This window comes from Halictus rubicundus, chromosome 11, assembly GCF_050948215.1.
Source record: "Halictus rubicundus isolate RS-2024b chromosome 11, iyHalRubi1_principal, whole genome shotgun sequence".
Lineage (NCBI taxonomy): Eukaryota > Metazoa > Arthropoda > Insecta > Hymenoptera > Halictidae > Halictus > Halictus rubicundus.
Window position 1 is genome coordinate 13,211,142 of NC_135159.1, and position 20,360 is coordinate 13,231,501.

General features: G+C 41.4%; 2 protein-coding genes across 6 annotated transcripts in view; one reads left to right on the forward strand and one right to left on the reverse strand.

Annotated features, from left to right (window-relative positions):
* LOC143359119 (uncharacterized protein F13E9.13, mitochondrial) overlaps positions 1 to 20,360 on the reverse strand; it is a 281,397-nt gene that overhangs the window by 214,636 nt on the left and 46,401 nt on the right. The gene's annotated exons all lie outside the window — the stretch shown is intronic.
* The window catches only part of Dnc (phosphodiesterase dunce), a 385,323-nt gene that overhangs the window by 158,674 nt on the left and 206,289 nt on the right, over positions 1 to 20,360 (forward strand). Inside the window, exon 2 of one of the 5 annotated variants that reach the window (XM_076796812.1) lies at positions 4,583 to 4,949. The exons of the other annotated variants lie outside the window; for them this stretch is intronic. Coding sequence (XP_076652927.1) covers positions 4,807 to 4,949 — 143 coding nt within the window. The 5' untranslated portion in view covers positions 4,583 to 4,806. The remainder of the gene's footprint in view (positions 1 to 4,582; positions 4,950 to 20,360) is intronic. 5 annotated transcript variants of the gene reach the window in all.

The window sequence follows — 20,360 nt, forward strand, 5'->3', positions numbered from 1 at the left end:
GTTCTGATAAAGTATATTGTGTGTAATGGTGTTGGTGACAACCAGGACAAACCACGACAAACCACGACAAACTGCAAATCAACTTCAAACCACCTGCAGTCACCTGGTTGATTCTATTCATATTTAGTAGTGACACGACATGGTACGTTTTATGTAGTTACTTGTTTGACGACCTAGACAAACCACAGCAAACCACGTCAAACTGCCACCGACTATCAACAAGTGCAATCACTTACAAACAGATTCAGTTAGTATGTATTTAGTAGAGCCACACTGTAGGCACGATATACTTTTTGTAGTGTGAAATGACTGACAACCAGGGCAAACCACAGCAAACCACGTCAAACTACCATCGACTATCAACAACTGCAATCACTTACAAACAGATTCAGTTAGTATGTATTCAGTAGTGCCACATTTTCGACATGGTACGTTTTATGTAGTTACGTGTTTGACGACCTAGACAAACCACAGCAGACCACGTCAAACTACCATTGACTTTCAACAACTGCAACCACTTACAACCACATTCAGTTAGTATGTATTTAGTAGAGCCACACTGTAGGCACGATATACTTTTTGTAGTGTGAAATGACTGACAACCAGGGCAAACCACAGCAAACCATCACAAACTACCATCACCTACAACGATCTAGAACCAGATTGATTTAGTTTCTTCTGAGCTGACACATATTTTAACTACTGTCTAAAAACAGTGTCTTCAAACTATGAACAACAAATTACTACCAACCACGACCAACTTCAACCAACATCCACAAACCAAATGGTGTTTGTACTTGTTGGTTTTGGCTTGCGACGTAGAATTCTGGCACAAAACGTACTATTTGCCATTTAAGACTTTAGATTTGATATTCGAATAGAACGAATGATCCGCTTGACCTAATTATTTAAAAGAAGGCGAAGCTCTCGGTGCCTCGAAGGGTTCATTTAAAGAGTGTTGCATTTATCAGAGAGCTTGATGAACATCTTCAGAATTTATGAGTAAATGGAACGAAGCTGTGAAGGGTTCCGTTCAAAGAACAGTTTCCGATGGCTGGAAAGAGAATTCGTGAAAACGGGCAGCATCGACGGGTTAATTAACGAAACCGTACAAGCCCGGCAGCTCCTTTCAATTATCCGGAGAGGCTGGCTCTCGTCGAGACATGGATCATTGAGACCGCGTTATCACCGATCAATGGCAGCCTCGTCGCAGACGATGCCCGGGAGCTAAGGACGTAATCAGAGCACTTTGTCCGATGCCGTTGTAATTTCGTTAGACTGCACGCGAGGCTCCGGTGACGATAAAGCCGGGGCTCGAGAGATCGGTGATCTTTTTCTCGAGAAGGGTCGACGGCGGCTGCCCGCGTCCCGAGCAGGAAGCCCTCTCCGGTTTCCACGATGAATTTTGTTCGTTAACGTGCCGGTAATTACACGGTAAACACACAGCCCGGTTAACGGTCTGCTTGGCCACCGCTTTCATTAGCCGACGCCTTCCGTGAATTTAGATGCCGCTTTGACAGAGCTGCATTGTCAGAGGTAATCGCATATGCCGCGAGATCACAAGGTTATGGTCGGCGCGGGCTGTCGTAGACCGGGGATATTCATGCGAATTTACAATGCACCGGAGTGTAACGGAAATTTTTGCGACTAATTATAAATCGACTTTCCATATAATTTCCCTTGCGAAATAAAAAAGAAAAAAAAAATAGTTTCGCGCAACACCAGGGGAAAAACAAGGGGGTTCGATCGGGTGGCGCAAAGTTTCCTATAATTAATAATAAACGCGCTGATTCTCCCTCAGCGAACCAGCGAAAGGGTCAAAGAAAGGCTTCCGCCTGCACGGTTAATGTGCATCGCGGTGCAACTGCCCTTATTATGTTATTATTAATAAACGACCGCTTGTCTCCGATCGGCACGCGTGAAAGGGGTGTCGGAAATCGATAATCGATCGTCGTTGCGAGAGCACGCATCGACTTCGGCTTCGAGATGTGTGCTTGCGTGTGCATAGTTCGCGATCGATAATGTCTACCGGGCGATTTCGGCATTGAATGGGACGTTTAATTTTAGTTTTACTACGATGCTCGGAATACTTAATTAGCGGGGCTACGGTTTATCGAAGATGGGCTATTTTAGAGCTGCGAGAAATCGTGGGCGGTGACACCGCAATTAACGGCTGACCAATTTCTCCTGGCGACTGAATCCTGATCCCTCTGGTTGCAAAAATATTTCCGTTACCCGCCAAAATACTCGACATAATTCTAGCCATTAAAAAATGGTCAGTAAAATATTTTTCACGCAGGGAAGGCGATTATTAACCCTTTGCACTCGAGTGGTGACTCTGAAGCACCACTAGAAATTGTTGTGGCATTATTACAAAAAAATTACCAGAAATATTACAAAATATTTGTTACACTACAAAATTTGTATTTAATAGATCACCAAACATTTAAATAGTATATGTGGAAATCAGATCAGTTTCGTACGAATAAAATGAAAATATTCCAAGACGGAAGAAAAATTTAGTTTTAGAATGAAAATAGCGCCGAGCGCAAAGGGTTAAAAAGTGTAAATCGCGTTAGAATGAGGCTGGAATATTTTTCATATATTTTCCACGTCAAATAATTCTTACGAGAAGCGAATAAACAATTCTAGCCGTGAAAAATTGTTGCGAAAGATGATTCTAGAAATAGTGTAGACTCTACCAGAGTAAATACGAGGGTATGGAATATATTTCATACTTTTCATGCGAGGTTGGACACGGCAATGTTTTATGGATTAGGGGTCTACCTCGGGCAAGGTTCGGGTAGAACGGTGAATCGTGCAGTTGATTCAGATGCAATATTTGTTTATCGTGGTCAGTATCGAAGGTCCAGGTTCCGTAAGGTTCGTGATCAGTCCACTTATGTAAACGTTGCATGCCTCATGGCCGGGATTGACGTTTCATCGTGAACAAAAAACTGTAGAGGAGGGAAGAGGAGTGGCCAGGTCGATGTGAAAATCCAAGAATCCTTCGTTAGGAAACCTCCTGACATCCGTGGATCCCCAACGCACACCACAGTCTCGGGGCTCGACGTTAACGAGCGCCCGGCACGGTGTTTAATAATTGTCATCCGCCTTAATGAGGTGTGTCGTTCTCGCTAATCGCTATGAATTTCAATGATTTCCGACTGGGAACGATGCTATAGCCAGCCTCCAGCCGGGCGAAGATTCTCGCGCGGACAATAGGGCAGATGTAAATTGAAGCGTGAGATTGGGAGACGGACAGAAAGGGATAGAGAGAGAGAGAGAGAGAGATAGAGAGAGAGAAAAGGTCCTTGAAGGGACTACATGCGCATGGATTATTGAGTACACTGCAAAAAACTCAGAACCGTTTCTGAAGTGGAAGATTTAAATCCACGTGACAGCGGAGGAATATTAATTTGAAATGTGGAAGGGAAAAGAAAAATACTCAGTTGGCAGGAGGAGTTGGATAGAATGCTTGTATAATAAATTGTGACTTTTAAATATTTATGGGACCGCCGATGTGGGCGAAGCAGCTCCACTTGTCACGCAGCACTGATACCGAAAAGAAAGAAAGAGTTAGGTGGAATTCTGTTACCAAGCCTGGGCACGCCTAACCTAGACATAAGCTAGACCTTCCCATATAGCTAACCTTAAGTTATAGTTCAAGGACGTACACTTGAACATCAGCAAGGTATACGTGACAAGTCACTATTGCAATTTTTGTCTAAACCCCTGATCCTAGATGGCTTGACCGATACCTAACCTCAACGAACCTAACCAAAACCTGGTCCATACCTTATTCGACAGCCCTAGCCTGCAAATAGAATGATTTGAAGTTAAACACCTGAATTAGACCAGAAAACATAGGACCACTTCGACTACCTAACCTTAGCTGACCTAGCCCATGTGTAATTTCCATTCATACCTATTCTAACCTCTTCAAACTCATTCAAACCTGGCTCAATTCTTTTCCAGACTGTTCCTAGTGACGTTTGCCACCTACCTATCAAAACTGATAATTAGAAGTTAAACACCTAAATTAGACCAGAAAACATAGGACCACTTCGACTACCTAACCTTAGCTGACCTAGCCCACGTATAATTTCCATTCACACCTATTCTAACCTCTTCAAACTCATTCAAACCTGGTTCAATATATTCCCAGACTGTTCCTAGTGAGGTTTGCCACCTACCTATCAAAACTGATAATTAAAAGTTAAACACCTGAATTAGACCAGAGAACATAGGACCTACCTAACCTTAGCTGACCTATCCCACGTATGATTTCCATTCACACCTATTCTAACCTCTTCAAACTCATTCAAACCTGGTACAATTTGCATCAAAATCTACTGAATCCCCACCCAAAACCTCCAGGGATGTCTTTTCAAATCAATCTTTTAATAAGTCTTTGCCTAAATGAATAAATAATCATTGGAATTACTTTTAAATAAATTCAGACCAGGTCTGAACAGTGTAGAATTCACAGAATTGTGTCAGAATTCCTGAAGGGTGTAACAGAATTCCCCGAACTCGAGCATAACAACCCCCTAGAGACTGAAGTCCTCGTTTACCGCAGCCCCCAGAGCAAGATACCGGATGCTAGTCGAAACTGTGGCGATTCCGCTGGCACAGCCGAAGAGAATGCCAGTTTCCTAGTCTCCGTGGTGTCTCTGAGGAGCTCGGGTCCGATGCCGGGTTCTCGCTAGCTCGGCGGAAAGGGGGGCCGAGGGGTGTTGGCCAGTGATGAGGGGACGACGTGGGGATGACGTTCTGGTGACCTGAAGCGCGACAGCCTCGAGGATGAGCAGCCTTCAGGTACCGGAGCTTCGGCTTCCGGCCGGTGACGGCGGTGGAAACGGCGGAAGTGGCAACAAGGGCATCGTGCCGTTGTTGCTGGTGCCACAAAGCAACGTGCCCAGGCGCCGGCACTCATGGATCTGCGGGTGAGTTTTGAGAACCACTGACCAACCTCCCTAACCTTGCTCACACGATCCTCCGGTACCGGGACACTCCGGAAGCGCGGAAGTGTCGGGAAGTGTCGTTCCTGGAATTTACTGTCGCGATAAAAGTCCGAGCCGTGTCAGCTTCCCTCGCTGCCCGCCCTTGCAACTGTTGAATAGCGACGATTTCACATAAATCAAAAACATCCCTTCATCGACTCTTTTTTTTTTTTTCGTCGTAAAAATATACGGCAAATTATTCGCCGCTGCACAAGCTGTCCCAGATAACTTGAGCAATTTTTTTCTAGGTTATGTTCGGCGAAACTTTAAGGTCATCGCAATTTTTTGGTTTTTAATAATTTTTCTTTCAGTTTTAACATATATTCGCCATCATGATATGATTGCTAAGGGGAAATAGAGAATAGAAAGAATTGTAATGTTAAGATTTCAGAATGACCTTGAGATGACCTTGATCATTTAAAAATTAGCTCGAAGTCTGGAATAGAATATACAAATTTTAACTGTTTGTTGTCAGAGGCTGGGGATATTGTTTTACGTATTGTGATTAGAATTTTATTATTTCAGGCAGGTTATTGTAAATGTTGTTGCTTTAACTAGCCCATCGCACAGGCAGAAACGATTTTCTGGTGGCTGACGGAGCGAACGGATAAAAGGGAATTGGATTTGACGGGGATAGAATTTTTGTTGGAGTTCGACCTGTCGATGTTATCGGTGGATTGAACGAGGGAAAATTTGTATTGAAGTTTAGGGTCGCGATCGCGACGAAGCTTGCTTTGTAGAATTGAAACTCCTGCCTGGAAACGGATTGCGCCACCGTTCAGGTTTGAAACGAATTTATATTTTCCTCTGACGTATAATCGTATTAACAAGAGATTTGATCAGAATTCTCAAAAACAATACAAAATAAAAACCCTTAAATTTGCACAAAAATTTGGAAAAAATGCCTTACCCCTTTTCATTAATCTTAATTGATACAAATATGCAATTTTAAGATCTTTAAACCATCTGAGCCATTAGTACAACCTTTGAACTTAGCGAATTGAATTTTTAATAGTCCCTCGGCTAACTAAAAATTTGCAATAAAAAATCCAAAAGAAAAATTGAAGAAATTAAAAATCCCCAAAAGAAAAAATTTAATCCCTTTTGAAGCGATTCGAAATGGCCAATTTAATTAAGGGGGATTAAAGAGAAACATACTGGGTGTCCAAAAAAGAAATTGTCCTGACTCCCAATGAAGCCAGAGAGTAATTTAACTTTTTAATAATGGCCGCAGGAAAAATCGATTAGCGAGTAGATTACACAGTCGGGAACGCTCAATTTTCCCGGCATTAAAATTCCGCGTGGATTTGAATAGCAAAATGGCGGACACCGGGGCGAAAGAACGGTAAAAATAGGAAGACGGAGGGAAGAAAACGATTTAATGCAACCGTTCCGGAGTAAACTTTCGCCAATTTGGCCAACCGCGTTTCATCGAATGCCGGAGCCCGTCGTTCCAATTTCGAAATTTAATTAAACCACCGAAAGATGTATCAGCCCGCGACGTGGAGCGTTCTTCTGAGAATAATTCACGGAATAAATTCTGCGGTTCACTGTGTCGCGAACGTTTACCGGGATTCCGGCAGAAACATTGTTTTCGTTCCATCCGTGCCGCAATACTTTGTATTTTCCGATCTGCCAATAATATTTAGAAAGCTGATGAAGAAGAAAAATTTGAACGCTGACCGCACTGACAAATCCAATATTTCTGCCAAAACGTATTCAGGCACAAATGTGACACTGTGTCCTGGTTACAGTAGAGTTTAGTATGTTAATTTTCCACGAATGTTTGAAAGCGTTTGAAGATGTTTGAAGCCGTTTGGAGGCGTTTGAACATGTTTGAAGCACTCAAATTTGCATCCAGCAAGATTTCCGATTTAATATTGTCACAAATACTGTTATTAAATACAAATCGTTCCGGACTAGAGCAGAATGGGTAACTGATCGGCACACCCTATATAACGGGAGTAATTTTCGTTACAGAAATCGCCCGCGTGGCATTCAATTAACGAGGGCACGGTATCGCGAAGTTTCCCCGTTACAGCGCGAACGGTCCCGTAACGATGCCAGGGAAACTTTATTTTCGTTGGCCGTGCACGGCAGCATCTGCGAAACTTGATAAGGCTTTTTGTCGCGTCGTAACAACTTCTTGTTCGCCCTTTTTTTTCCCTCCCTCTGCCTACACCCCACGCGCCACTTCCTCCGATAGAAAGACGGCGGAATCTCCACCGATAAGGCGATCAAGGGATCTCGAAACATAAAGGTCGTGGAATTCAACGGGAAATGGAGAACTGCCCGAGAATCCCAAAAATTGACATTTCACCGAGTACATGGAACTCTGACGACACCCTACCAATCTAAATCTATTTCTTCCCTCCCTTTGTTCTTAAAATTGCGAAACATTTTGGGACGTCCAGAGAACTTGGAACCTACAACTTTAGCAATTTTTTGAAACGCAACCGGTAATGGGATTATTCTGAAAAAATTCATACCTACTGTTTAATCCTTGTTTAAACAGAAAACATTTTTTTTACCGAAACTAGTACATCTAGATAGTTCAAAAAAATTCTGGAATTTCTATTATATGCATGGAACGATGGAACGGTATCACCAACTTTGACAATTTTCTTAGCAACAACAAGTTCTATGATTGTTACAAAAAAATTCATGCATGTTTTTCCACCCTTTTTCAGACAGGAAAAATTTTTCTTACCGAAACTAGTACATCTAGATAGCTCAAAAAAATTCTGGAATTTCTATCATATGCATGGAACGATGGAACGGTATCATCAACTTTGACAATTTTCTTAGCAACAACAAGTTCTATGATTGTTACAAAAAAATTCATGCATGTTCTTCCATCCTTGTTTAGACAGGAAAAATTTTTTTACCGAAACTAATACAGCTGGATAGCTCAAAAAAATTCTGGAATTTCTATTATATGCATAGAACGATGAAATGGTGTCTCCAAATTTGACAATTTTCTTAGCAACAACAAGTTCGTAGATTGTTACGAAAAAATTCATGCATGTTTTTGAATACTTGCTTAGACAGGAAAAAATATTTGCTCAGCAGAAATCGAAGAGTGCGCGAGTCGAAAAAATGTTTGAGCGCGTAGCGTCGATATTGCGTCGCGAACCAGCCGCAATACTTATTCCCCTTACGGAGCCGAGATCTAAACGAACTTAATTACAGTTCGTATCGGGCCATCTGCACGGCCATTCGAGTCACAATCGACTCGTTCTTTTCAATGAGCCGGTACGACCGCCGGCAAGAGATTAAAATCGAGCGTGCTCGATTATTCAAACGCGTTTCCGTCGCCGACGATCGTGATTCGCAAGTTTATTGCTCGAGACGAGCCTACGTAACCGGCTGGCGTGCCAGTAAACAATGTACGGGTCAAGTCGATTTTCATAAAACTTTACGGCTGGCCGTTTTGCGAAGTCAGACACAGAAATGACAAAAAAAAAAAAAAAAAAAGAAAAAGAAAGAGAAGGCTACCCGCGATCAATTCACGACTCGTACCGTCTGGTTCACCGTAAATCCGCGACCGAGAGAAAGAGAGAGATGGAAGACGAACTGCTGCGTGGATCCGAGACACGTGACCTGCATATGTTAGTGGCGTCACGGATACAGAATCGTGACACCTTAGATAGCTGATGCCAAACGCGTGTAAAAACGTGTCTGCGACAACTGGCAGATTAACATACGGGGCACGTGTCAACGTCGCTTCCCATTGTCTAGCATGCTGAACAAATACTCGGGAATAGATCCGTCCGAGACGTGGCGTGAGTCTAGTACTGGTCTAGTCGAACACATAACTGGAGCCAACCAAGACCTGGTCGTGCCTAAACGAGGTCTGACCGAGCCAGGTTCAAATCGAACTCGAGATTAAGTTTGACAGTTTCCTGGTATTGACAGGTGTAATTCAAACCCGGGTAAATTCAGACAAAGCCTGATTAAGCCGCTGTCAAACGTAATTTAGACGTCGCTTGAGCCTAGGGGATTCAGACGGTGCCTAGTCAGACACAGCGATCGGATCCATCGCGTACCTGACGGTCGATATCTCGGGATCTACTTCACCGATTTATTTGAAATTTGGCACGCACATACACTGTGACCTTGGCTATGATTGAGTGTCACTATAAAGTGAAATAAATTTTTTCCTTTCATTTGTTAGGGAACAATGTAGAACTGGGGAAAAAATTTGACAATAAATTTTCAAATCGCTGCCATTTGATCAATTTTTGAGTTACCCTCATCAAATTTACAACATTTGTAGCGAAATCTGTGGCGAATGATCCTACCAAATTTCAAATTAATCCGTCAAATTGAGTCTGAACTAATGGGTCTAGTATACGTGTAGGATGCATTGATATAGACCGGATCAACTGCAAGCCTAAATTCGATGGTCGATATCTCGAGATCTACTTGAGCGATTGATTTGATATTTGGTATGTACATTCAGTAGACCATTCGCTTGAACTCAGGTCAGTATTAAGTCAAAATAACGTTTTGTTTTCGATGCCCGTCGAAAAATGTAAAAAGGGTCGTAAAAATGGGGATAAAATTTTTAAAATACTGCCATTTCCTCAATTCTTGACATTTCCTTTTCAAATTTGCAACAGCTATAGCGAAATGGGTACTGAACGAGCCCCCCACATTTGAGCTAAATCGGTCCAGTGGGTCCCGAGAAAATGCACCATCAATATGGGTCTCTCAATTTCTCATTACTTTCCTGTGACTCTGCTGTGTCTCAAAAGTGTCGCAGCAAAAGTTTTTGCAGTTTCCGAGGAAATCGTAAAGTCATCCTGAAATATAGCGATCAAGAGCGAAACGCCTTTTAGTGTCGCGTGAAAGTGTGCCCTAAGTGGTCGAAACTTTTGAACGGTGGTGTATGCTCCCGGGTTCTTCGAGGAGTCCCCACCCACGCACCTGACGAGGTCTCAGCTCTCGTGTTTGTCTGCGAGTTTCTCGCGCTCTTTGTTGAGACTTGGACTGCGATAGGCCGCGATACACTGCGCTGGGATCTTTTCGTCGGATCTCTCGAACTTCGGGTGGACCCGAGGTGAATTTTCATCCGGGTCTCTCTCTCTCTCTCTCTCTCTCTGCACTCATCAAACGAGAAATTAGTTAATTCCCCCCGGGTGTTCAGTTTCGGAACTCGGTGGCGACGGATATCTCTTGTGAATTTTTATATTTTCTATAAAATATTATAAAGTAGTTTATAATTACGTGAACCGTGGGCTCGATGCTGGCAAAGCTTGCTGACGTGGTTGCCACATAAAAGCAAGTACTAGAAAAAGCAAAATCGATAGTCTGCTGTTGACAGTGGGTGTAGGGACGCGGAAGACTTTGTGCTTTTTTTTTTTAATTTCCGCATAAAGGAGTATTGTGGCTTTTTTTGCTGTTCCATTTTATTTTTAATATTTAAATACGGTGGAGAGGGAGAGAGAAGTTTGAAAATTGTTGGTCGATACCGGGCCAGGGAAATACCCGAATCCGATCAAAAAGATCCGTTTATTGTTCGTCAATAATGAGGTCCCGTTAATAACTGCTTTTGTTTCGTCGCGGTAATCCCTGGGCAGATTTCGACGTGACTGCGCTGAGTGCAAGGGATTTGCAGATAATTCCATTAACATCGGCGAATCGAACGGGCGGCGAGGTCGAAATTAATTGCCTCGCTCGCGCGGGGGTAATAAGGACTTAATGCGGCCGGCTTTGGTGTCAGGTGCAGGTTTGAAAAATAATTGACCAATTTCCCTGGCCGGTCAAAGCTAACACGTTCACGCGATCCCGCAAAGATTGACGTTCCAACGTGTCGCTAGCACGAATTGTTAACAACTGATTGTTCATTGCACGGTCTCGTGACCTACCTGACGAATATTCTGGAACTGGAATATTTATCGGAGAAATTAATTTATTGAAAAATTAATTTATTCAATTTTTTCATCCGGACACTGACGATTGTTGTTGCATGGTATGGCTCTGCTGTTGCGGACTTAATCGAGTTCAGCGACGAGCACTCGGCTGAGTTTGCGGGTTCTTCGGTACACAAGATGCTCGTGTATTCTAATGTAATTAAAACTGTTGATTAATTTGTCTCCGGAAGTGGGACGAGCGGTTACATCCATGAATTGCATTCTACGCGAATTCCGGGATGCAATAGCAGCCATAACGAATTTATTTAAACCAGCCAAATTGATTTTACTCCGACTTGGCGCCGCGTAATGGAGGGTAATTGCAACTCCGCGGGAAAATTTTGAATTACATTCACAGCCGTTCGGTTAAAGCATGTTACAGCTGTTCACGTGTGACCAGCTGGATCTGGATAAGTCAATTCTGGGATGCTGTTCGTGCTGCTGCAGAGCTCGTAACATTTTAGGCGAACGCCGAAAATATCGAGTTTCGCGTCAACGACCACGTGGAATCGCGAAGAATAGGAAAACTCGAAATTCAGGATGCGTTATCTCAGGATCCACTGGGCCGATTTACTTGAAATTTGGTGTGCTCAATCTGTATACATTTCGAGCTATACTCCAGCAAATTTCAAAAAGAAATCTCAAAAATTAAAAAAATTCCGGCGATTTGAAAATTCAGTGTCACATTTTTCGACCATTTTCGCATTTCTCCCCACAAAATCGAAAAAAAATTTTTATCAATTTTTTAATAGCCTAGATCATAGTTACAGGAGTACCGAATATACACACCAAATTTGAAATCCATCGGTCCAGCGGTTCTAAAGATACACTAACCAGGCTTCCTCCATGCCAAGTCTGTCCACACACAATCTAAATCTACTGGCTCCGTCTAAACATAGCTCACAGTTCCTAGGCCCAATTTAAGTTTAGGCCACTTCTGGGCTATATCCGAGCAAGGCCAGGGTTAGATCTAGTATAGCAGAGCTCGTTCCCATTGCACGAGTCAAGGTAACACCATTATTTTCCCATTAAAAGCTGCCATCCCTACTCTCGTCCTCTAAGTGATCCTAAACTTTGGGGCATCGCTATAAATCATCATTGCGCTCGACGCCGGATCCACCGTGGCAGGGTTAGGTCAGTAGTGATCCGTGCAGGTGTTCCGACTTCCTTGAATCAGCGAGGATGATCGACAGAGGTATCGCGGCCCGGATCTGGCGGGAATTCGTCGCGGAGTAAATTGAATTTCCAGCAACCCTCGAGCGAAGGAACTCGTTTCTTTTTGGCGGCCACAAAGGAACCCTCTCGAGGCAGTCCTCGAGTGGCAGCTATTTTTTTTTCTTTTTTCTATGAAGCTGCACGCGTGCCTTTAACGACACCCCTTTGCCGGGGACATTCAGTTTCGACGCTGCTCGATCGGGTTCATCGATCGCGTCGTTGTTGCGATTGACAGTCGTGACGAGTTCCTGATTGCATATTTTAGTATCTTCAGTGCTGGAAACATGGCGGAATATTAAACACGTTGTCACGCCTATCGCCTCCCGAAATTAATTAAACGAGATGTTACAATGAACATGCCATTAATATCGAGTTGCAAGAAATTTTTTGTATTTTTTTACTCGCATGGAAAAAATTTGTTGCACTTCTCGTCGGTGGGGTTTCTTATTCGACTGTGTTCCCATCCAATTATATTTCGATGACGGACAGCAGCTCGTTACCGCTACCCTTCCCTTGGTCCAGCAAACTTCATCATCTCTCATGACGTGTAAATGAAATTTCCATTTTCATGGCTCCCGCCCGGTCCAATCAAACTGCTGACTCGATTTTCGGAGAGAATACACAGGCGAATAAACAACGGGATGAGAATAAATATTTAATTCCGTCGACACGTCAAACTAAATTGAAAAATAATTTCCAACGACCGAAATCTTTGGGCAAAAATTTTTACAGACCACTATCAAAACACAACGTAATCTAAATTCACTTTTACGAACGCTTGAAAACCTTCCTGATATCTGAGAAAATAAATATTGTTGTGAATCGTGGATTCAGGAGGAGTCTGAAACTTTTCGGAACAGTTTCGAACTGTTTCAAACATTCTCCAACTGCACGTCGGCCCTAAAACCCGCCAAGGCTCTCCTCGCGAACTTATCATCCCCCGAAATGCGTTTCGAGTGCTGTCTACGAGGACAATCGGAGATGTCCAACATACTATCACCAGTGGATCTCAGAATGGAAGTCGAGAGAGCCTTGGACCTCTCTCGAGCGACCGAAAATGGGTGGATACACTTGTCCCCAATCCCGCCTCTTAAACGGAGGGACAGAGAGCTCGTTCCGTTAGATCTGTTTCGACTTGTTTATCTGGCCACCAGGGCCGCAAGCCTCGCCACATTGGGAACACGGAATTCCAGGTGAACCGTCGTTTATTAGCTCGTACCATGGACGAGGTGCTCTGTCTTTGTCTCGAGCTGATGGAGACAGAGACGTGTAATAATGATGGCAGTTTACCTGCTCGACGAGAGATAGTGCCGTTTTGGCGAATTTTTTACGTGAAAAGTACTAGGCGCGTCGAATTAACACTTCGTGCGTTTGTTTGTCTGTCTTTGAGGAATGTGTATGAATTTTTTATGCATGAACAATAATTATGTCCGAGGTTACTGTGGCTTTGCCAGGGGGCTTTATGAAAGTTTGTCGAAAAATGGGGGGTACATAGGAATTTTTTTAAAGGAAACTAGTACACATACCAAATTGAAATTTTGTGACGTTATTTTGCAATCTTCGAAGCACGTCTAGGAATTTTTGTATGCATGAACAATAATTATGTCTGAGGTTACGGTGGCCTCACCAGGGGGCTTTATGAAAGTTTGTCGAAAAATGGGGGGTACGTAGGAATTTTTCTAAAGGAAACTAGTACACATACCAAATTGAAATTTTGTGACATTATTTTGCAATCTTCGAAGCACGTCTAGGATTTTTTTTATGCATGAACAATAATTATGTCTGAGGTTACGGTGGCCTCACCAGGGGGCTTTATGAAAGTTTGTCGAAAAATGGGGGGTACATAGGAATTTTTTTAAAGGAAACTAGTGCACATACCAAATTGAAATTTTGTGACGTTATTTTGCAATCTTCGAAGCACGTCTAGGATTTTTTTTATGCATGAACAATAATTATGTCTGAGGTTACGGTGGCCTCACCAGGGGGCTTTGTGAAAGTTTGTCGAAAAATGGGGGGTACATAGGAATTTTTCTAAAGGAAACTAATACGCATACCAAATTTAAATTTTGTGACATTATTTTACAATCTTTCAAGCACGTCGAGGAATTTTTTCACCCGGAAAAAATGATTTTCTACGAAGTTACAGTAACTTTCATGAAACAGAATTTTCTCGAATTTTCGTTCACTTCGTGAAAATCAATGTGTGAATAAATTTGGAACGATATTCCATTAATGAATATTAATAAACGGGGTACATAAATTCCCAGTAAAAAAAGCCATATTACTCCGGCTGTTCGAGTTCTTTTTCTACCAGCAGAAGCTCCGGATTGGAGCGTTCTTAAGGCGCGATGATGAAATCGGGTAATATCGATTTCAGTGGCCTAGGCGGCGCGTACTTTCAGCTGTACTTTTCCCTTCTATTTATTCTACGCCTCAGATATCACAGCCGCTTTTTCGTACGCCGTGTCCTTCGCCAAAAGATCCTAGTTCCTCACCCATTGAAAAGCTTCCGGCAGAAAAATAATATATCAGCTTTCAAGCAGAAATAACGCCGGGGATCCTGAATCCTTGACAGACACTTCTCCTTCCGCTCCTGGAAAGTCTTCAAAATTGAAAAATAAATTCCCGTTGTCTGGTTGAATGTTTCTACAAAAAATATCCAACGCCTCCACCCTCCTTTAAAAATTATTCCATCCATTTACATGTAGCATAAAAATCTACCTTCCATAAATATAAAATCACTCCTGGCTCCAAAAACGAAATAAACTATACTGACAAAAAAATTCATAAATCCATTTTCCAATCATAAAACAATTTTTGGATTTCATTTTATTACTTAAAATAACATCAGTATATTTCAGGATTTAAAGAGAAAAATAATAAAAGGAAAAATCAGGAATAATTTTGGATTGTAATAAAAATTATATTTTTCATCATAATTGATTTCATCATGATTTCATGCTGGAATTGTATGAAAAATTTCAGTTATCGTGTACTGATTCGATGAGCATATTTAAAAATTTGAGTCGATCCAATTTTCCCATTCGATGAACATTTTAATTGATCCAATTTTCTCATTAGTCATTTTTTCTCTGTTCCAGGTGAGTCCAGGTTTCGTTATGCGTTAGGCGACTGGTATGTGAGTAAAACGCCACAATTCACACTTTTCGGTTTTAATATCTCAGCGCTTTACGTCGGCCGACAGCCGAATGAATTTACAAAGGGCGTTAAAGCCCTCCTTTCTCCGGACCAGAAAGAATTGCATACCACTTCCAGCGTTAATTCCAGCGTCTCTCCGTGTGTAAATAATTCTAATTTCACGGAGACTCTTCTTTTAGCCCATCGACGTCATCCGGCGTTTTTTTTTTCCGAAAAATGTCCGCCGACAGATTTTAATTAACTTCCAATCGTGCCGCGTCCCGTCTCAACCCTCTCTCCATCGTGACAATTTAATAACTCCCGGGGACATAAGTTTTCATTGTTTTCAATTAATTAATTCACTCTTACAGTTTTTTTTTCTGTCGAACGGAATATTTGCTTCGGTTTATTGAACCGTGAGCGTACTAACCGAGCAACAATCTTGCAGGAAGGACGTTCTCTTTATTGCTCTTTAATTCAAAGGGTGATAAAAAATATACTGGGTAGGCTGAAAGTCAGAGTTGAATTAAAAATTTATTTTTCTTTCCTGCCCTACTTAAGAAATTTTCCTTTGTGAATTATTCAGTCAATTTATGTAGCATATTTGGGACACCCGGTACGTAACAAATTATATTATCAACGAATATTAAGAGAGACAAATTTATTTAGAAATTACAATTGCAATGGCTATAACAGACTTGACACGTAATTAATTATACTGATAAGTTGTACGATTGACAGGTAACTGTGGCGATATTTGTGATCATAACTGAATAAAGAATAAAAATGACAGGTTCGTGTTCAGTGTAGAAAAATGAATAATGATTGTCTTTCGGATTTTGGAGATTTGAGTGTGCGTATGACAGTGTGATCCGTACAATACGGACACCCGGTACGCAGAATTCCCCTTCGGATGATCGGTGCCATGTTCCAGAGGCCAAGAACACCGGGTCGTTTTATTAACTTCTTATTTATAGTCGTTCGTCGCTCGATTTATCCGCCTCCTTCGCCTCGTCCTTATCCATCCCGTCCGTGTCCCGTTTTTCGTTATAACGCGACGAAATGGTCCTCCCACCCTAACTCCCGTCTCCCCTTGCGAATTTAATTCGCAAACGCCGATCGAAGTCCCGGCCGCCATGGTAATGCGAATTCCTATCTGATTGAAATATTTATTCCCAATACCCCTTGCCCTATACATATACAAAAATATCGAGGGGGTTGAGAACATAAATATATTTACTCTTTTATGGAAGGACCCTTCATACTGCCCTTATATTTCTATTAAAATATTCCTTCGATCCATTTTGAATTCTATCAAAAATGTTTACCATACATCTCGAACGGGTTGCAAGAACAAAAATATTTATTTACTCTTTCGCGGAAGGACGATTTATTCTTGTTAGACTGATCCTTTGAAAGTGTTCCGTATAAAATGTCCCGAACGGGGTGAATAAATTAAAATGTCCTGCAGGGGTTGAACACGCTAAAATGTCCTGAAGGGGTTGAATAAATTAAAGCGTCCTGGAGGGGTTGGACGAGTAAAAATTGTAAGCCGCATTATTTTCACTAAAATATTCCTCTAACAAGATATTTTACACAAAATCTTCTGCAAGGGGTGAATGTAGAAAGATTTCCTGCAGGGGTTGCACAAACACAACCGTTTAGGTACAGTATTTACCTCGGGTGAGGGTTGTTTCATAGTCGGCGAAACATTTCATCCAAAATGTTGTGTATAAAATGTTCTGTAGGGATTGAATAAATAGAAAAGAAGGGGTTGAATGTATAAAAATGTGTACAATATTTTTCTTGTACGTGGACTGTATTTTTTTCACCGACACAATTTTGCAAAAATTCTTTACGTACACCGTCTTGGAGGGGTTGAACAAATAGAAATGTTTAACACGTAGCAGTCAGGATGATGCAGGAAGCTATTTCGAGACAGTCCGGAGGTTCTGAAAAATATATGAAAGTAGGGTCGTGGGGACAATGCTGGGGGTATGTTCGTTCGGAAGCGTGTCGAGGGGATGCGTACACGAAATGTAGCCACCTTGTAGACGAAAACCGAATGCAAGGCTACCGGGGATAGGTCCGTGGTCCTGAGGGATCGATACGGACCGTTGGCTGCTACCGTTGCACAGGGTTGCACGTACACCGACAGACGACAGCGCAGTTTCGTCGGTTGCAACACCCGCGGAATCCTCGGCCACGCAACCACCCCTCCTACAGTGATACACGAGTCCTCCGAAGAGAGTCCTGACCGGACGGAACACGTGTCCTGTTGATCCTCCGTATTAAACGCGTAAACCTGACTTCGCGTCGCGGCTCTCTAATTAAAGGACATTCACCGTTGCCGATTCAATTCCACTGGTCAGCTCGGGAAACCTGTGTTCGCCTACCGGATAAAATCTCGTTCACACTGCTCCTCTGAATATCAAATTTTGACATACAAGTCGTTTCATTTCCAGCTTTATTTCAGGAAAAAATAACCGGCTGGGAACAGACCTTAATGTTTTGTACTGAGAGTCGTGGGCGAAGAAAACATTTTTTTTCTGAGGATCTACTTGACGGATTGATTTGAAATGTGGCAGGCTCGTTCAGTATATATTTCACTGTAATCAGTAAAAATTTGAAAACGGTGACTCGAAAATTGAGAGAATGAAAATTTTTTGAAAATTTTTTGCCAATTTTCTCGACCTTTTCTTACACCTTTTGACAGAGAGTGAGAATGAGAAATGATTTTGACTTGAAAGTGGCCTGAGTTGAAGCGAATGGTTCAGTAAATGCACACACTAAATTTCAGATCAATCGGTTGAGTAGATTTCGAGATATCGATCCGAGAGTTAGGTCTTGCATCTATGCATCCTATAGGTATTAGCTACACTTAGTATTTCAGGATCTACTTGGCGAAGTAATTTCAAACTTGGCACATATTCGACGTATTATGTAGTATATAATGTAACAAAGTAAATTATTAATGGGGCCAGCTATTATTTCTGAGCGTACAAATTAATTCGTAAAGAGTGTCTTTACCAGTGAAGAAGAGCAGTCATGCTCGGATCTGGGATGCGACGCACGCTTGCCGAAAGGCAACACGATTAAATAGAGAAGCAACTATACCTCACGCATGCGAAGGAATGCCGGGACCCTCAAAGGGCAAAACTCCCACGAGACAGTGACGTCTCCATTTTAATCTAACAACGTCAGACATGTCCTACCCTGGGGATACCTGTCTGTCCCGCGGCTCATGCGACTCGTATCATTATGCTCGAACAAGAAATACAGAGAAATATCTCTTTACTTTTCGCAAACATCATACGACGCTCCTGCAAGAAGAAAAATGTTTCGAGTGAAACGAAGAATAAGAATTCGCGAGATCGTGGAATCGAGCCAAAATCAAATGAACCCTTCAGAAACGATGTCGGACAGCTTTTTATTTCTTTCGAAATGAAAAATCGGGGGACCTCCCAAAGCACGTTTTAATGAAGACATTTATTAAAAAATCTCGCGAAATAGGAATTTTTCGGCGATTTCATTTCTCATACGGACCAGCGAGAGGATTTCACTTGATGAAAAAATTATACACATTCGAATCACTCGCCCCTTCCCCCAAAGAAAAATTTTTGGCGTCTCACTTTCAATTTCTAATTCTGCCAGATGATTTCAATATACAATATTTAATATATCTTAATATATCTAGTATGTTTTAATATAATTCAATATATTTGATATATTTAATATATTATACCGATATGTGGAATATATGAAAAATATATATTAAATATATTCCCCATGATCTATCCATGAATATATTAAATGACAATATATTTTAATATATCTAGTATATTTTAATATAATTCAATATATTTGATATATTTAATATATTATACCGATATGTGGAATATATGAAAAATATATATTAAATATATTCCCCATGATCTATCCATGAATATATTAAATGACAATATATTTTAATATATCTAGTATATTTTAATATAATTCAATATATTTGATATATTTAACATATTATACCGATATATGGAATATATTAAAAATATGTATTAAATATATTGCTTATGATCTGTCCATGAATATATTAAATAAATTTGCAAACGTTAAAGTTGATAAATTTGGTTATGGGATTGAGGGTGCGGAGGTAAATTAGTGGGGGTGTGATTTGTCAAAATCGATGACAGAGAGTGGATTTTCGAGTCGAAGACTAATTTGGTCCGCGATATTAGCGGCATTAGTTTCCGCGCGGAAATTCGTATTAAGGGAAAAGGTAATTATTTCACGGCTGGAAACGGGACAGCCGGATAATTTATATAGTTTATTAGCAATCAGTCTTGCCAGTTCGGGGAGCAAGGTCGGTTCGAAGCGCAATTTCTCCGTTTCGGCGTGCAATTTCTCAAGAATGGAAGGGATTACGTTAAGCAGACGTGGGAGAGGCAATTTTCGAGATGAATAGCTGGGAATAGAATTTCATGCTGCTCCTTCGGCAACCTCCAGTTTCGCGAATTTAAATTGTTTCGCGCGACGGTATTATAAATTTTAATCGCGCGCCTACGACGTGTTAATAATTCGCCTGAAATTGGTTCTGAAACTGGTACGCGCGGCTACCGACAAAAATATTTATGTCGGCGTTATAAAACTTTCCGGACTTATTTATACAACTTTCAGCTGTGTCCATGAATTTTTATGTATTTTTATCGCCAAAGTATAGCAATCATTCACCGAGCAAGCGGACGGGTGTAAAAATGTTTTTCGCCGTTCTATTTCTTAAATGACTGAAATGATTAACTCGAAAGCTTTACGGCACGTTGAATAGGTGTGTAGTTAAGTTATAGTACGCGGAGAATGATGTATCTCAATTGTTGCAATTTTTAGAATTTTTGTAGATCGAAGTACTGGCAACTATATTCGACTTTTTCTAGCGACCTGTACGTTGACGCCATTTTGGCAAAAATCGTTTCATTTTTCTTGGGTTTGTAGTTATTTACAATCGTAATAATTCAAAGTTTTTCAATCTTTCTCATTTCGGTCGACATTTGCAACGATTATCAATATCAAAAGGAAATTTTTTTCC